Source organism: Anguilla rostrata, chromosome 10 (genome assembly GCF_018555375.3).
Source record: "Anguilla rostrata isolate EN2019 chromosome 10, ASM1855537v3, whole genome shotgun sequence".
Classification (NCBI taxonomy): domain Eukaryota; kingdom Metazoa; phylum Chordata; class Actinopteri; order Anguilliformes; family Anguillidae; genus Anguilla; species Anguilla rostrata.
The window spans coordinates 1700380-1717500 of NC_057942.1; the positions used below are offsets into that span (position 1 = coordinate 1700380).

The 17121-nt window shown below is 49.2% G+C and overlaps 1 protein-coding gene across 2 annotated transcripts in view; it reads left to right on the top strand.

Annotated features, from left to right (window-relative positions):
• The first annotated feature begins 4404 nt into the window (after window positions 1-4404).
• Window positions 4405-17121, top strand: part of LOC135264618 (transcriptional activator MN1-like) — a 24596-nt gene continuing 11879 nt past the window's right edge. For both annotated transcript variants that reach the window (XR_010332755.1, XM_064353351.1), the window contains exon 1: window positions 4405-9404. Coding sequence is in view for 1 of the 2 variants with exons in the window: in XM_064353351.1 (XP_064209421.1) it covers window positions 5771-9404 (3634 nt within the window). In the remaining variant the exon portion in view is untranslated. The remainder of the gene's footprint in view (window positions 9405-17121) is intronic.

Here is a 17121-nt window from a genome sequence, read left to right on the forward strand (position 1 = left end):
GTAAAGTCGCGTATTTCTCTCTCATCTTTACTGTGTGTCACTCAGGGTGTCCCAGACACAAAGGACACGTGGGGCGCGGCGTTACCGAGGCAACGTCGCCCCCCCCGCCGGCCCGCCCATCGGACCCCGCCCGGTACATTCCCAGCGTTTCGGGCTCCTTCAGCGCCGCCCCTCTGGACGAGCGTAAGATGACCCGGCTGTGGTGCACGCAGGAGACCGCCGCTCGGCATTCGGTTACCGCGCCGGAGACACGAGCGCTAGCACGCTAGCACGCTAGCACGCTCCGGGCTGCTGTGGCTGACACCCGAAACCCGTCTGCACACGCAGCCCGGGCTCCGTGACCTCTGACCCCGCGAATAGACGCAGATCGGCTCATGCCTGCTCGTCACGTCTGAACAAAAACAACACAGGGCTGGAGAAGCTAGCAGGGAAGACGTTCGCCCATTACTCTTACTTCTTTAGGATACTTATTTTTATTTCATCTGAGGTTGTGTTAACATTTTATTATTCCAAATTGTAGAAAATAGTATGCTAATGTTTTTACACTGTGCCACTATATAAGAACAGAATAATTAAATATTTTTTAAAAATATTAATATGCAAAGAAAAAGAGAACAGCAGCAGCCTAAGCTTTCTACTACTCACTAACTAAGCAAATTTTTGTCAGTAAATAAATATACTTGAATTGAATACTCAATTATTTTTGATGGCAAAAATCAAATGTGTGGCATTACAATATACATACGGTAGGCACTACTGAATTTGTTCTATTTAATAATGTGCCACAAATATTAGTAACAAATAGGCAGTTGGTGAACTTTGTGCATGCGTATAAAAAGCTGCTAAAAAAAAGTTACTCTTTTGGGTATTCATGACTTTTGTGGAGGGCAAATCACTCCAAGGGCCGTTAACATTTGAGAAAACTGATAATGCTTTCTAAAATGCGCTTACCGTGATTTAATACCGCGCCGCGTATGCCTCAGCCGGCTCAATTCTGCAGCCCCTCTGACCGACGGCATCGTTCGCGTTCTCTGATTATTTCTTGAACGCTGGGTGGCGCTGTGTCTGTTTAAAAGAAACGTTGTGGCACAAATATTCCTCCCGCTTCACAGGGAACTGTTCACGACTGAGTTAATTTGACTTTTCTCTCCACGAAACTATGCTAAAGAGAATGACAAATATACTGTTAATATAGGCTTCATCGCCTGTCACACAGAAACATAGGTTTAATAAATGTATGTCTATATTTGATTATGATGTTGAGGTATACACTTTTATACTATATTTCCAACACACTTTAGCCACATGCTTATTTTATTTCAATGTATTCTAGGCTACTTCTCATTCTGTTGAGGAATCAGCGTTACATATTTATAGGCTACCATCTCCTTTGTTTCTGTGTGAGTCTACTATTGGCAAAGTTATTGTTTAAGAGAAAGAAAAAAATCAGTGGGAAAATGCAGCGTTACATCGATTTCACAGCCACAAAAACAATGAGATAATTAAACATTTTTGGCCGTTGTTTGTATTTTCCCTTTCCGTGCGTCTCTCTTGCGCCCGTGTGTGTGTGTATGTGTGTGCGCGCGTGTGCGCGCCTCTGCTCGTAATTTGGCACCTCGGTCGCGCAGGGAGGGATAGGCTGACACGTGACGGATTCTTGTAAGAGAAATGTCTCAGCAATCCCGTCACTTTCCCCAGTAACAATTTCCATGTCCGATTCCATTTCTCCGGCAGACGTGACACCTCTCCGCCGTCATCCAGGGAGGATCGTCCCCTTGAAAACTAATTAAACAAAATCAATATTTAATCACGGACCAGAAATTTGCAGGAGAAAGACGTGTTTGGGGGATCCCTAAAAATCTCTACATAAGTCACCCCTTTCACTGCTTACAAAGTTATTTGTGCGCGCGCATGTGAAGCCATTTATTATTATTATTGTTGTTATTATTAATAATAATAATAATAATAATAATAATAAAACTATTTTTGTTAAGCAGTCTGCCCTCATGTAGCTATGCAATTTCAATTTCTCAGGCGAATATGATGATGTGCGCGAGAGCTCACCAATAAGGCCCTGCACAATGCGAGAAAGAAACGATTCATGGTTCCTTCTCGTAGTTTTTTTTTTACACGGATCGTATGACGTTAGAGGTATAATGTATTATACAGGGTGGATAATTTTATTTGAACTGGACTTAAATGTATTTAGTGGCTGGTTTGATATCACTCGTATGTGTTAAAACGTTTGTTACACTAAACACATCTAACTGTAAAAATAACAAATGTAGGCTAAGGTTCGGCCCAAAAAAGTAAACCACGCGTAGGCCAAAGTTGTCGTGGACCACGAATAACTATTTAAATCCAAATTTTATGCAGGCAATTCAACGCATTTCAAGCAGTAGCCTACTAAACCGACATTGGAATGTTGATGTGATGGAAATGAGAATGCAATAACATCAAATGCAATAACATCAAATCTGTATTTCCTGATAACGTCTACGCAGAACCCCAGCACGTGTTATTTTACTAATAGGCCCCATCTGTAAACATTGTGTCTGTGTTTGCTGCGTTTATCAGTCGGCTGTTACGCTTCTGGGACAGGACATCTTAACTCTGCATGTTTCCAATGAAGAGAGGTCATGTAGCGAAATTAATTTCTTGCCGGTAGAAATCGGAGAAGTTTAAACATTTTAAATGAGATTATGAGGATGAATATTTTACAGCGCGATAAGCAGGTATCAAATACCGGGTATCGATTGTGGTTTCAAAACACAATCCTAGGTAGCCTACCGCTCCGGCCTAATTGATCTTTTAAGGAGGATTTTCGGGGATGTAAGTGCAAGTCGCCGTGAGAGCTAAAACGAGCCTTTTCCTATTTAAAGCGCATCTCTCTTTTTCTCTCTGTCTCCCCCCCCCCCCTCTCTCTCTCCCACACACACTCACTCTCACACTCACATAGACATTGCAATTAGGCTACAATTTAGTTTGCTACTTCATATTTTAGAAATACTGTTTTCAATGTTATCACAATCCTGTACCATTTTCAATTACGAAATAAACGCGAATTAGATATAGGGTATATATGCATTTGTTTCATTTACTTGAAAGGGACGGTGCCCATCAGACAACATATCAGCAGTTATCAGCAACATATATCAGTGCATAGACTGGAAGACTTAGCTGAACAGCTTATTTCCATCTGTAGTCCCTTGGATCAAACCGAAATGTATCGATAACAGAGCAGCGTTTTAATTTCATATTTTTAATGCTTTCATCAACAACAACAAAAAAAAAAAATATATTGCGAAATGGATCTGGACTACACACGCCTATAGTCTTAAATACCGTGCTAAATAAACGCGAAGAAGTTTTAATTCATAGGCTGGAACGGCTAACATTTTTATCGTTTAAACGTTTTTATGTTTGGCCTGCGCGACCATTTTTGATAGTCCGCATAGTTTGTAGTCCGTGTACCGTTTTTGAAAGCCGCAGGCGCTAAATTATTACAGTATATCGATGAAGGGTATTGTGATCAACTGTTACATTTCATCTTACAATTGCTGTAAGTAAAACAATAAATAAAGTACACACACCCCGACGGCAATATGCACCCATTTAAAAATATTCTCAGGTGGCAGCAATACACAATTAAATGATTAAATTTAATGTTAGGCTCATAATATCGCCAATATATTCCACACAACCTAATATTTTCACACAACGTTATATGTGGCCGTCTAACGTTCTTCTAAAAGCTTTTTTCCCTCGTTGTTTTTACTCGTCCTGTCAATGAACTAGATGATAAATGTGACTGCGAATGATTAATTTATAAGGTAAACAGAATTATGTTAATGGTCAATTAATCTGAATGGAAATGTTAATTCATTGTTTAACGTGCATTAGCAACACAAACGCCAGGACCGCGATTGTACCCCGCATGCGTTAACCAAAGCCATTGTCCTCTCCATTCCCTGTCGGGATAGTGATTTCATTTGTTTAGGCAATTAAAGAGAATAATACATGTATGTCGCCCAAGTGTTGTGTGAAAACCCACAATTTATTTATTTTTAAACCTATTTAACGTTCACATTTGACAATGCGTAAAAAGGGTAATATCGTGCTGAAATTTTGAATGATGTAAAATAAATAAAAAGGATTCCACGCACACCCTCTCTGGTCAAATAAAACGGCTTAATTTAAGTAGATCGTAAGTATAAAACAACAGAGGTAATATGGAGCGAGAAACACACCTGACATGGTCTCGTATACACTTGGGTTGAAGGGGGAAAAAAGCAAGAAAAGAAACTTTCTTTTAAGATGAATCTTGAAATTTGCCAGTTTCTGCCTCGTGCACGGTTTGGCCACGGACCACCTTAAGAGCTAGTCCCTCCCTCGGCGCGAGGGCACCAGCGCCTGCTATTGGCGAGGATCATAGGAATGAAATTGATTGCAGAAATGCAAAACTTGTTGCTGGTTCTCCGAACGCGCTGATCCCACAGTGCCAAGCGCGAGACGGAGTGTGATCTCTCAGTGAATTGCTCCCAGCTGGAGGAGACTACGGTGGAGTCGGGAGCAGAAGGAGTGACTGTAAGAGAGAGAGAAAGAAAGAAAGAAAGAGAGAGAGAGCGAGAGAGAGAAAGAGAGAGAGAGTGGAAGAGTGAGAGAGGGGAAACCAGGTTCGCACAAGCGCACGATCGCAGTGCAAATGATCTGGACCGAGAAGGCTAGATTGCCAAGCCGCTCTGTGGTGACCGAGCGCGGACAGTGAGCGCTGCGCCTTGACACGGTCGATGCAGGAGGGCACGCGCAAACAGAGCCTTGGTTTCTTTATTGACAGATCGGATTTTTATTTATTTATTGGCAACCGGATTTTCGCTCGCATGGACCATCCAAATGAAAAAAGGACACGCTATTAATTGATATTTTAAGACTTCGCGGAAAGGAGAAGCGACAAGCCGGACGTTTCTGCCCGTTTAGTAAATTGTGCACGTTGCAGTTCATTGGAGTTGCAGAACTGTGGGGTCAGAATGGGGTCTTTAACCGAGACCAGAGATTACTCGCGCATAGACGTTTGACAACAAACTGGAATTATATTTTTGAAATGAATTTTTAAGTCGAACGCTCATTCCCGCGACACCGTGCGCGTTTATACCTGTCATCGGTCATTTTTAAACTTTTGAAAAGAAGGGATGTCCGCGACAATACTTGGGAATACGAAATTGGACGGGGGCATATTTTGCAAATCACAGTTGCAAGTAAGATATATTTGTTTCCCAGCGCTCCACACAGCTAATTTTACGCTAAAGGAATAAGAACTGATTCTATGCTCCATCTACACGGAAACGACATAGGATATATTTGTTTTTTTGTTTCTAAGCGCAGAGACGGCTGCTGGACCTTCCTCGTTTCATAATTTTGTGCGTTTTTGCAGCGACATTGAGGTTGTGTATGCGTCGGAAAAATATTTAATTTCCTTCAGCAAAATGTGAACTTCGGGGGGTGAGTTTTTTTCCCTTAAAGCGTCAAATGTACTTTTTCCGCAGATCTTGTAGTGGAATACTATTTTCATTATCAAAAAATATTGGTAAACAGTGTTTATTTATATTTTGTATTTTAGTACCTTAAGAGAATATTTCCGTTCAGCATTTATTTTATTTTTTTCATTTTTTTTTCAACAATCGAGGGAGAGAGGAGGAAAAAGGAGACTTTACCCGAGACAGCCGTGAAGCTTGGCGAGCTTGCTGTCATGCGGGATTGATCGCGAAGCAGTATGTTTGGGCTGGAACAGTTTGGTTCTCCGATCAGTAGCAGAAACTCTGGCCCAGGAGATAGAAATTTAAACCAGCCGCGAGTGAACATGAGTTCTCACTACAAGGGCCCCGGTTTTCACGCCGGCGGGCCGCCGCCCGGAGCCGTGGAACCGGGCATCGGTCCGCTGAACGAGTCCCCGATGCTGGGGCTCGGCATGAACATGAACGGAGAGCAGTACAGTTTTCACGCGCGAGGGCACGGCGACATGCACGCGGCTCCGCAACAGCAGCAGCAGCAGCAGCAGCAACCGGCGCCTCACTCAATTCACGGGTTCTTCGGCAACCAACAACCTCAGCACGGGGGCGGCCACCCCCACGGACACCACCCTCACCCCCATCAGCACCACCCGCACTTTGGAGGCCCCTTCGGGGGCCCGGACCCCGGGGCCTCCTGCCTGCACGGGGGCCGGCTCATGGGCTACAGCGCTAACGGCATGGGGCCCCAGCAGGGCTTCCCCGAGGGGGGGGGGTTCGACCCGCTGGCCGAGGCCGGCCCGCCAGGCGACGGCTTCGCCCCCCAGCCCCAGCCCCAGCAGCGCTCGGGGAACATCCCGGACTTCCAGCACCACGGGCCCCCCGGCGGGGGCCACGGCGTGCCCGCCCCCTGCCTGCCCCTGGACCAGTCCCCAAACCGGGCCGCCTCCTTCCACGGCCTGTCGGGCCCCTCCCCCTCCGAGGCCCACGGCCTGGAGCCCCGCCGCCTGCCCCCCCAGGGCGGGGTGGAGGGCATGGACTACGGCTACCCGGGAGAGGCCCCCGCGGGGCACTTCGACGTGCCCGTGTTCTCCCCCTCCGAGTCGGAGTCCCAGCTGCCCCCCCACTACGGGGCGGGGCGGCAGGTAACCGGGGGCAACTTCCCCGGCAACCCCGCCATGACGCGCGCGCCGGGCATGCAGAGCGTCTCCAAGGGCCAGCCGGCGCACGGCGTCTTCTTCGACAGGTTCGGCGGCGGCGGCGGACGGAAGATGTCCGTGGGCATGGAGCCCGGCATGGGCGGGAGGCATCCCATGATGCAGCAGCAGCAGCAGCAGCAGCAGCAGCAGGCTGGCTTGCTGGCTCGACAGAACTCCTGCCCCCCGGCCTTGCCCCGGCCCCCCCAGTCCGAGTCGGGCTCCTCGAACCCTGGCATGCAGGACGGTGGGGGGGTGATGATGCCCGGTCAGCACACCCAGTTTGAGTACCCCATCCACAGGCTGGAGAACAGGAACCTGCACCCCTACGGCGACCCCATGTTCCAAATGCAGCAGCAGCAGCAGCAGCAGGGTCCGCCAGCCCCCCCTCAGCAGCCCCCCAACCAGAGGCTGCAACACTTCGACCCCCCCTACCTGAACATGGCGAAAAGGCCCCGCTTCGACTTCCCCGCGGGCCACGCAGGGGAGGGGTGTGGCTCCTGGACCGGCGGCGGCGGCGGCGGCGGTATGCACAGCGCGCCCGGCGTGGAGAGCCACCTCTCGCCCTCGGCCTACGCGGGGCTGCCCGGGGACTTCACCCCCCCGGCGCCGGACCCCTTCCCCCCCGGCCCCCCCCTGCAGCACGCGGGGCCCGAGCCGCAGTCACTGCAGCAGCGGCAGAACGCCGCGCTGATGATCAAGCAGATGGCCTCCCGCAGCCAGCAGCAGCGCATGCGGCCGCCGCCCAGCCTGCAGCAGCTGGGTCACCACGGCGACGTGGTGCACGGGGGCCCGGTGGGGGGGGGCGGCATGGCCCCGCCCCAGCAGCAGCCCGGGTTCGAGCGGGAGAACGGGGCCCGCATGGCCGGCTTCGACGCGCAGAACCCGCACATGAGCCAGGAGGGCGCCTGGTTTTCGGGACCCCCCCACCACCACCAGCCGGGGGAGGCGCTGCCCCGCAGGATGGGCGGCCCCGGGGTGGGGGGGGGCGAGGCCGAGATGGGCCTGCCGCAGAACGGCTCGGGCATGATGTTCCGGAGCGTGCCGGGCGTGAGCGGGATGGGCCTGCCGGACGCCATGCGGCTGCCGGGCGACGGGCACGTCCAGGCCCTGCACTCCCCCGGGCTGCACCCGTCCTTCGGCCTGTCCCAGATGCAGTCCCCGGGCGCCGGGATGGGGCACCCCAGCACCCCCTCCGACCGGAGACCCCCGGACTTCTCCGCGCCCCCGCAGCCCTCGTTTCCCTACGGAGGCGGGGCCGGCCGGCAGGGGCCCGCTCCCCATCCCCACGGCAACCCGGCGGGGGTGAGCACGTCGCCGGGCGGCTACGCGGCGCAGTCGGAGTTCCCGCCGGGCCAGCGGCAGTCCTCCGGCAGCAAGCTGGGGGCGCTGTCGCTGGGCAGCTTCAGCAAGGCCAGCGCCAAGGACAACGTGTTCGGCCAGAGCTGCCTGGCGGCGCTCTCCACCGCCTGCCAGAACATGATCGCCAGCCTGGGGGCGCCCAACCTCAACGTGACCTTCAACAAGAAGAGCCCGGGCGAGGGCAAGCGCAAGCTGAGCCAGGCCGAGCCCGACGGCTCGGGGGCCGAGTACTTCCAGAGCCCCGGCGCCGCGTCGCAGAACGGCCCGATGCCGCCGGGCGGCGGGAATACCGGGAACGCCGCCGGCGGGAAGCCTGCGGGCCAAGGCCAGGCGGCGCAGGGGGAAGCCAGCGCCCTCTCCCCAAACTACGGCATGGACGTTCCCCAGGGGGGCGAGGGGAAACCGGCGGGCGGGACCGGGAGGGGGAGGGGCCGGAGAAAAAGAGACAGCGGACATGTGAGCCCGGGGATTTTTTTTTCCTCTGATGGCGGTGGCGGCGGCGGCGGCAACCCCGTGGTGAGCCCCGGCCCGCCGGGGGGGCCGCCCTCCTCCGGCATGGGGGAGAGGGGAGGGGGCGGGAGCACGCCCCACGACAAGCCCCTCACCTCCCCGTCCTGGGGCAAAGGGGGCGACCTGTTGCTGGGCGACCAGCCGGACCTGATGTCCTCGCTGGACAGCGGGATCCAGAGCGTGGCCAAGTCCGACGGCAGCTCGCCGCGCGTCGACTTCGCGGACGAGGTCGGCGGCGCCCACTACGGCGGGAACGAGGACGAGGTGTCGTCCAGCTCGGACGGCGGGGGGGGCGCGGGGGCGGGGCACAAGGCCGGCCGCAGCCCCCTCCTCGCCGGCTCGCCCAAACTGCCGCGGGTGGACCACGGGCTCCTCGGCGGGCAGAACCCGCTGGGGCTGGGCATCGCCAACCACTCTACCTCTGCGCCCGACGCCTACGGCCTCCACCCCGGCACCCCCGGCGTGGAGCAGGTGCGCACCCCCTCCAGCACCGCCGGCTCGGACGACATCCACCCGCTGGAGATCCTGCAGGCGCAGATCCAGCTGCAGCGGCAGCAGTTCAGCATCTCCGAGGACCAGCCGCTGGCCATGAAGGGCGGGAAGAAGGGCCCGGACTGCGGCGGGCAGGGGGGGGACGGCGAGCTGGGGGGGTGCGGCAGCCCGCGGGACGCGGGCCAGGGCGCCGTCAGCACCATCGACCTCGACAGCCTGATGGCGGAGCAGCACGCCGCCTGGTACGTGCCCGGCGACAAGGCCCTGATGGACGGGCACGACGGCGACAAGACCGCGGCATCCTGGGAAAAGACCAAGAGCCAGAGCGCCGGCAAAGAAGGTAAACTAGCGCTGGCGTCACCGCGGCAACTGAGGGATGTCTGCTGGGCTGTCACACCTGGGTTCTGTTTTTCTCTTTTATTGCCCCCCATCATGGCTGTGTTTTTATATTAGGGGTGATGGGGGGATGCTCTTCCCAATATAAATTAAAGCATCAGATAACACACACACACACTCTCTCTTGCATGCACTCACATATTTGTGCATATACACATCTGTATGCTCTTGTTCTCTTGTTTTAAACCTTTGCTGTGCCAAGGCACTTGGGGTATTGCACAGTCTGGTGTAGTATTATATGTTTCTATCCACAGTGATGCAGGGCTCTTCAGGTTTATCTCAGTGTTAGGTTTCACTCAGCATCTTACAAGTTTCTTTGTTTTTTTGTGAGATGTTAATTCAAGTCTTTAAATCTCGTTGCCATTTTAAAGAAAGGGTAGGCTCGTGTAATAAAAATAAAGTTATTGTGATGTCGACGGATTGTAGATAATTTGTAATGTCCTGGTTCTGTTTTCATATGTATCTTACAATAAATACGTTTTGGGGAATAAGGATAAAACGGCCAGAAAGATTAGCACGCGGAGCTTTGTGAATTATCAGACTTCTGAAACAATGCCAGTGTTCTAGCGGCTTCCTCTAGTATCTTTACTTTAACGTCCGTAGGAAGTCGAGCTCGAGGGACCAACGGAACGTTTCGCTTAATTTGATCAGTTTCACAACATGTAAATTTTAAAATAAACTGAAGTAAACCGTCAACGACCTCGACTGTGTTGAACAAAGTATTTTAAACGGCGGAAGCACTGTATTGTTTTTTTTTTTTTAAGTAAAAAATTATGCGTGCGTGATATTTTAACCAAAATGCAATCGGAAATGTACGTGAAACGTGCCATTGGTGAAATGGTATGCGCTATTTTACGGGTTATGTCAATTTGGAATTAGGGCGGTAAACTTCAAAAGACTGGAAGGGGGAAAACTAAACATTTCCTGTAGTTCTTTATCTGGGATTTCAGGGTGAACAACAACACAGGAAAGATTAATGGGTTTTAGAACAGATGCGTTTCACGGCGGGGTTCCCTCTCTTTTGGAATGTTTGTTTTTGTTATTACCGAGGGATAATCTGATTGGGGAAAGTGGTTGATTTCAGATGGGATAGGGGAGGCCAAAATCGGGTAGTGGCGGACTGGGTAAAGCGGGGGGAGGGGGGGTGACTGCATAAATGAGATAATCGCACCTTTTAGTTATCAAATTGTTGCGATTAAGGAAAGTATCAGGCTAAATTCGCCGCGGCGGTGGGCGCTCGCCTGGATAATCTCATTGGAGCCAGAGGACCCGTGCTTGCGCTCGCGCCGACACTAACGCGATTTGTTCAGCAAAATGTGGATCTGTTCTCAGATATTTTCACATTTCTGCTCGATTTGACACACGTTGTAGACACCACAAATTGTAATCGACATATTAATTTCTTCTCAATATAACAGCAGTAGTAGAAATAATAATAATAATAATAATTATAATAATAATAACACCACCATTATATTTTATTATATGACAATATGTTTGATTTAAAAAAAAGATGTATATGTACGCAGATTATATTTTGCCTAGGCTATGTTTTACAAAACAAAAAATAACTATCGTAGTAAAGGAACATAGCCTAGCCTTATTTACGTATCCGTTCTAATAATTGTAACACAGCGCTAAATTGTATACAAATTAAAATATATTTATGTTTTGAATATGTTTATTTTGTTTTTGCCCAAATGCTTATTAAACATTTATTTTGAAATTGTTATATATTTAATGTCCTTGAACTTATATGACTGAGCAAATCAACTGTAAAGCAAACAGACTCAAAGTATGTTGCGTTATCTACTTGGAAAAACCAGGATAGTTAAAACACGCTCATTTTTGAACCAGTTGTCTGGTGGGCAGCAGTTGATGCGCATAATGATTTATAGATCTTCCCCAGTAAATGCCACGGAGCCCAGCATTAATTCACACCAATTTGCTTATTTTTTATTCTGAAGCTGAACGCGCTGCAAAGGCGATATTGAATGCGTAATGCGCACAGCATTATTTGGCTGACGGTAGATGGGCATACACAGCAAACTGTGTGGTGAATGTCGCATATTTCTAAAAATGTAAAAATGTGCCTATTATTCGTGGGAAAATCCAGGGATGTTGTGCAAGTTTAACTAATATAGTTTTAATACAGCCCCCCATTAGCCTACTCCAGCGCATTAGACACTGTTAAATCGTCTGTGTAAATTGGATTAGTGTGTTACGCATACTGCATTCGACTTTGTTTTTCCCAATTGTTGTAGTGCGTTGTGCGATGGGGGTTCGCATATCTAATACAAATTAAATGAGTATTTGCATTGGGCATTTTCTCGAAGCGTCTCGCTTATCACAGCACCGCCTTTAAGAACGTAATCATTGAAATATTACTACAGCTTTAAATTAGCCTACTTCACTGAAACAAAAAAAAAAAAAAACAGTTTGTATGTTACCTCTCACTATTTATAACAGAATGGAGGATTAATGGAAAATCATGTAATCATTGTTTTGAATACTACTATACCACTACTACTACCAGGCTTCTACTACTACTGTGCGGCTTCTGCTGCTGCTGCTAATAATAATAATAATAATAGCCTAATTGTCAATATCCTAATCATAGTATACGAATATGTGTAGCTATCCTAGTGTATTCCACCAACTGTGGGAATAAAATATTTTCAGTTGACATAATGATACTTTAAAGCAATTTTTTTCTCTTTTGATCCTTGTATTGTTACAAAAAAGTATTTTTAAATTTAATGCACAATACACTATTCTTTTGAAAAAAATATCAGATCAGTGATGTTATTATCGTGGAGTCCTGTATTGTACCGGTGAAAACGACTCCGCGCCGAACAACAAAAGCCTGTGTCTGCATTGGTTACATCCTAGCTGCGCGAGGGCCGCGGGACGGAATGAGACGGGCATAATTTGATCGCCATGGCGGGAGACGAGCTGCCGATCCGCTTTCTCGCAAGTGAATAGGTATCCCTTCTGAGCGGCCACTGTGCCTTTGTTCTGTTTAACCGCGGGTGCACGGAGGGGGAGGGGGGAATGGGGAGGGAGGGGTGGGGGGGCTTGGACCCCGGAGTAAATTCGCATTGTTTAACATGCAGAGCAGACAGCGTTTAACCCATCAGCATTCTCTCCATCGTGCTTCTCCAACGCCGGGACATAAATTGGGTTTGTTTCGCGGCGTCCCGCAACTCCATTTGATCAATTTTTAAAAACGAGGAGCAGCAGCGGAACGCCGCGCCTCCTGCATGGCAACCCCATCCCTCTCTTTTATTTTCATTTCTCCCCCCTGTCTTCCGACCTTCTCTCCTCCATTCTCCTCCTTCTCACTCTTCTCCATCTCCTTGCTCTTTTCCTGAACAGAAACGCCGCTCTCTGAGGCGCGATCGATAGCTAGTTAGCACAAATCACAGCCCTGGACAGGTTCTCCTTTAAGTGCTGCAGACAGCATGGGTAAAAAAACGGCTTGAGATGTTTGTGTGTTATGAAAAATCTTCGGAAACATTCTATAAAGATATGCATATAGGCTATATATAACTGATCATATATGGGAGGTTCAGTAGGCTAGCTACCAACCTTCTGAATCACACTGCCTTTGTGTCCATTAGTTTTATTTTATACAGTAGCCTACCACGTTATAAGTGTTATGTATTGCAGTAATATAATTTTCTGGGGTAAAAAGTCTGCTCGTTGCGGTTTCATGGACTTCCTCAATCGGCCTACTGAATATTGACCGGGCCTTCCGTTAAGCCATTCAAGAAGAGATAATGTGCGTGGATGATAATATCACCGCACGAAAAACAAATATATGTACTTTGTTACAGTTCATAAAGCCGAAGTGCGATATGTTTGTTGTACAATATGCGTTTTGAGAACCCTCAGCTCATTTCAATTATAAAAGAGGTAAACCGAGGCAGTAATTACAATTACGACCGTGTCATTTATTATAAAAAGGGGACGGATTAGATAGGCGCTTCGACCGAGTTAGGGAAAAAGCATCATGTCAAAAAAAAAAGGGCTTTCACTGTCAGACTGCACCCTAACATAGTGAAACAAGGTCTTCGGGTTTTCCGTAATTGTTTTGTCGTCTCATCTGACTGCTGCAAACGGTTTCATTTATCAAGTCATCAGACTCAAGTTTTGTAAGACAGGCGGGAGGTGCCGGCAGCTTAAAAGTGTGCCATATGACGAAGTCAGGGTTGAGTGGCTAGACTTTACCGGAATAAGATTTTATTAAACTGAAGGTAATTGCGGTTGAATTTGAGTCAAATAAGGCTTACTTACAGTAAAGGCTCATTTGAGGAAAAGACTCAAAATTTTCACTAATAACCTATGTTTGCTTTCTGTATGCTGCAGTCTTACTGTTTCTTGCAGACGCTGTGTGGAAATGACTTGAATAGCCCATGGAACCGCTATGGAGGTAGACACCTGCTTTTCAAACATGACGGTTTTTTTTTGAGTGGTGGCGTTACCTGTCTCGAGCTCATGACCGTTTAAAAAAAATAAAATCTCTGTGGGCTAACCGTCATTTGACGAATGGCTAGCATGCGCGCGGGATGCCTTATATCCTTGGTTTTCAGCAGTAAGTTTGAAGATGGCTGTTAAACGTGAAGGGTTAAACCAGAGTAACTCAACACGTACTGTGTGTACATTTCTCTCCACATCTTCACATATAGGCCCATTAAATCTGTTTGCGATAAAAGCAACAACAACGACAGCAATAATAATAATAATAATTAAAATAATAATAATGTTTAGGTAGAATAACATATGGTAACCTTGTTGTCTATTAAATTTAGCATTGTGCATGGCAAATGTGCAATTTATTAATAATAATAATAATAATAATAATAATAATAATAATAATAATAATAATAATATATGTGGTTTCATTCTTAGTGATTCAAAGATCGCAGAGGACATTCTCACTGCGCATTTCTTGCGCATTAAAACGCCGGATAGTGTTTCTTCACAATTACGAGCGCAATTTACTTTAAGTAATAAAACGTATATTTCATATATTCATACTGCACACGCACCCGCGCACACCTATATGTACAAACATATGTATACATATACATAGACAAACATTTTTGAAAAGTCAGTTATTGTTGACAGTTTTGCTGCTGTTCGATCAGCATAAAACAAGTTGCAAAAATCTTTTGACCGTTTTCTCTTGTGTTTTTACTCGGTCGTACCATTGCAGTAGCACAGGACAGAGCTGGGCAGCTGAGACTGGAGTCATGAATTTCCACTCTTGGGACTGCAGTGACCTGAGCAGAAAGCAAGTGTGTTAATTGGGGGCTTTATGGACTGCACTGAAGTGTTTTATGGGAAATTGAGTTTTATGGCCTCTGGGGTGGCAGGTGAGACAGGGTCCTGAGTGTGCTAAGTTTTTTTTTTTTGGGGGGGGGGGGGGATCAGGTGCTGTTGTTATTAGGACTCAACGTAGGAAGGACCCTGCAGAAGTCCATTTTACTCTGATTGGTAGATGCTGTAAATGTGTTGCCTCTGATTGGTAGATGCTGTGAATGTGCTGCCTCTGATTGGTAGACCCTATGAATGTGCTGCCTCTGATTGGTAGACCCTGTGAATGAGTTGTCTCTGACTGGCAGACCCTATGAATGAGTTGCCTCTGATTGGTAGACACTGTGAATGATTTGCCTCTGATTGGTAGACCAAAAGCCAGTGACATCAGACCTGTCCGAAATAAAGAACCATTTCAGGGTGGCCTGCTGACGTGAACTTGGAACTGTGAAATTTTATGGTCACTTTACTCACACACACACACACACACACACACACAGACATACACACACAGACGTGCACATTCCAACTCCTGGATAATCGGGGTTGTGTGTGGGGACCACCTGTATAATCAAACCCTTTCTCTTATAAACGCAGGGAGATTTTAAATAATACTGATATTGTCCGGTGCGGTAAAATATGGATCACTGACATCATAATGGTCTTGTGCAGTTGCGCTTGTGCGTGAGCATGGGCCTGCTGTTGACCGGTCCCCCGTGGGGGGGCCTGTGGGCTGTTTGGTGCGAGGGGTACAGTGAAATCGTATCCTCGGCAACAAGTCCTGCTGTTGCTATGTTACACTCGTGGTTGACTGTGGGGTGCGTGCAAGGGTGACTTCTGGCAATCAGAGGAATGTGGAGCCCCCAGTTTTTCAGGACGCTTCCCCTCCATCCCCCCCACCCCCCCCTCCCGAATTGAGAGTCACCCCATTTTTCTCTCTGGAGCTAAGTGCTGAGTGGGAAGGGATGTGAGAGGTCGTTAAAAGATCAGACGGTCTAACGAGGCTTTCAAGAGTGGTGGCCCTCAGTTTCAAACACTTCCTGGTGTGGCTTTGTGAAAAATCACATTTCTTTCTATTTGTTTTTGATGTCTGTAAAAGCATTTTTGGAAATCTGAAACGTGTTGTTTGCTTGTGGGTTCCTGCCCGTGCCCCCCCCCCCCCCCCGCCCCCCACCTCTGTTTTTATTTTTCCTCTCACATTTTTTGGGGAGGCGGTGCCGTTTCCTTGGGGGCAGTGAGGGGAGGGAAGAGGCCGCTGAGCGGGGTGAGGTGGCTGGGGAGACGGAGGGGGGGTGGGGGGGGGGCGGGGGATGTTCCTGGGGCTGTTTACACACCTCAGAGGGACGCGCTCTGTGCTCACAGCCGCCAGGTCAGGGGAGACCGGCCTCACCTGTGCACCTGGGGGTTTTTGAGGTCGTCCCCAGAATGGCACCTTGACAGGAACAGGGAAGTGACAAGTCTTCACCCCTCCTCCACTCTGAATTCCCTCCCTCTCTCTTTTTCTCTCTCCTGCCCTCTGCCTCTCCTTCTCTTGCTCTCTCACTTTCCCTCTTTCTGTCTTTCCCTCTCACTCTTGCTCTCCCTCTCTCTCTCTGTCTCTCCTGTTCTCTGGCTGTCCTCTCTCCTTCTCTCTCTGTCTCTCCATCTCCCTCCCTCTCCCTCCCTCTCTCTCTCTCTCATTGACAGTAGTTTGTTGGTTTGTGTGTGAGCGCAGGCATGCAGTTCCAAGCACCAATTGAACTTATTTAATTTGCCGATTCTGAGCCCCGTTTCACCCCAAAATGCTGCCCCCCTCCCTCGCCGCTCCATTCCAGTCCGTGCCATGGGAGGTGACTGTAGGCCAGGGGGACGGGTGGGGGCTGTAGGACAGGGGGACGGGGGTGGGGTGGGGTAGCTGTAGGACAGGGGGCTGTAGGACAGGGGACGGGGGGGGTGGGGGCCTGTAGGATTGGGGACGGGGCAGGGTGGGGTAGCTGTAGGACAGGGGCTGTAGGACAGGGGGACGGGGGGTGGGGGTGGGGTAGCTGTAGGACAGGGGATGGGGGGGTGGGGCGAGGCAGGCAGGGGGTAGGGGTATTCTGGAGCAGTTTAATTGAAAGCAACAGGCTTATTGACCGTGGCCCCCCAAAAGGGGCCCCTCTCGCCTGGGGGCCAGTGGGGGGGGTGGATGAGCCCTCTCAGCACAGAGCTGTTTTAAAACAAGGGGGGGGAACTCTATACAACAAACTGACACCACCGCCGCCTGCTCGCAGGTCTGTTAAATCACATTCGTGTTATTGGCATTTTGTTCCAGTGGAAACTTGTAAAGCACGTTAGTCGTTGTGATTTCGTTAGGCCTT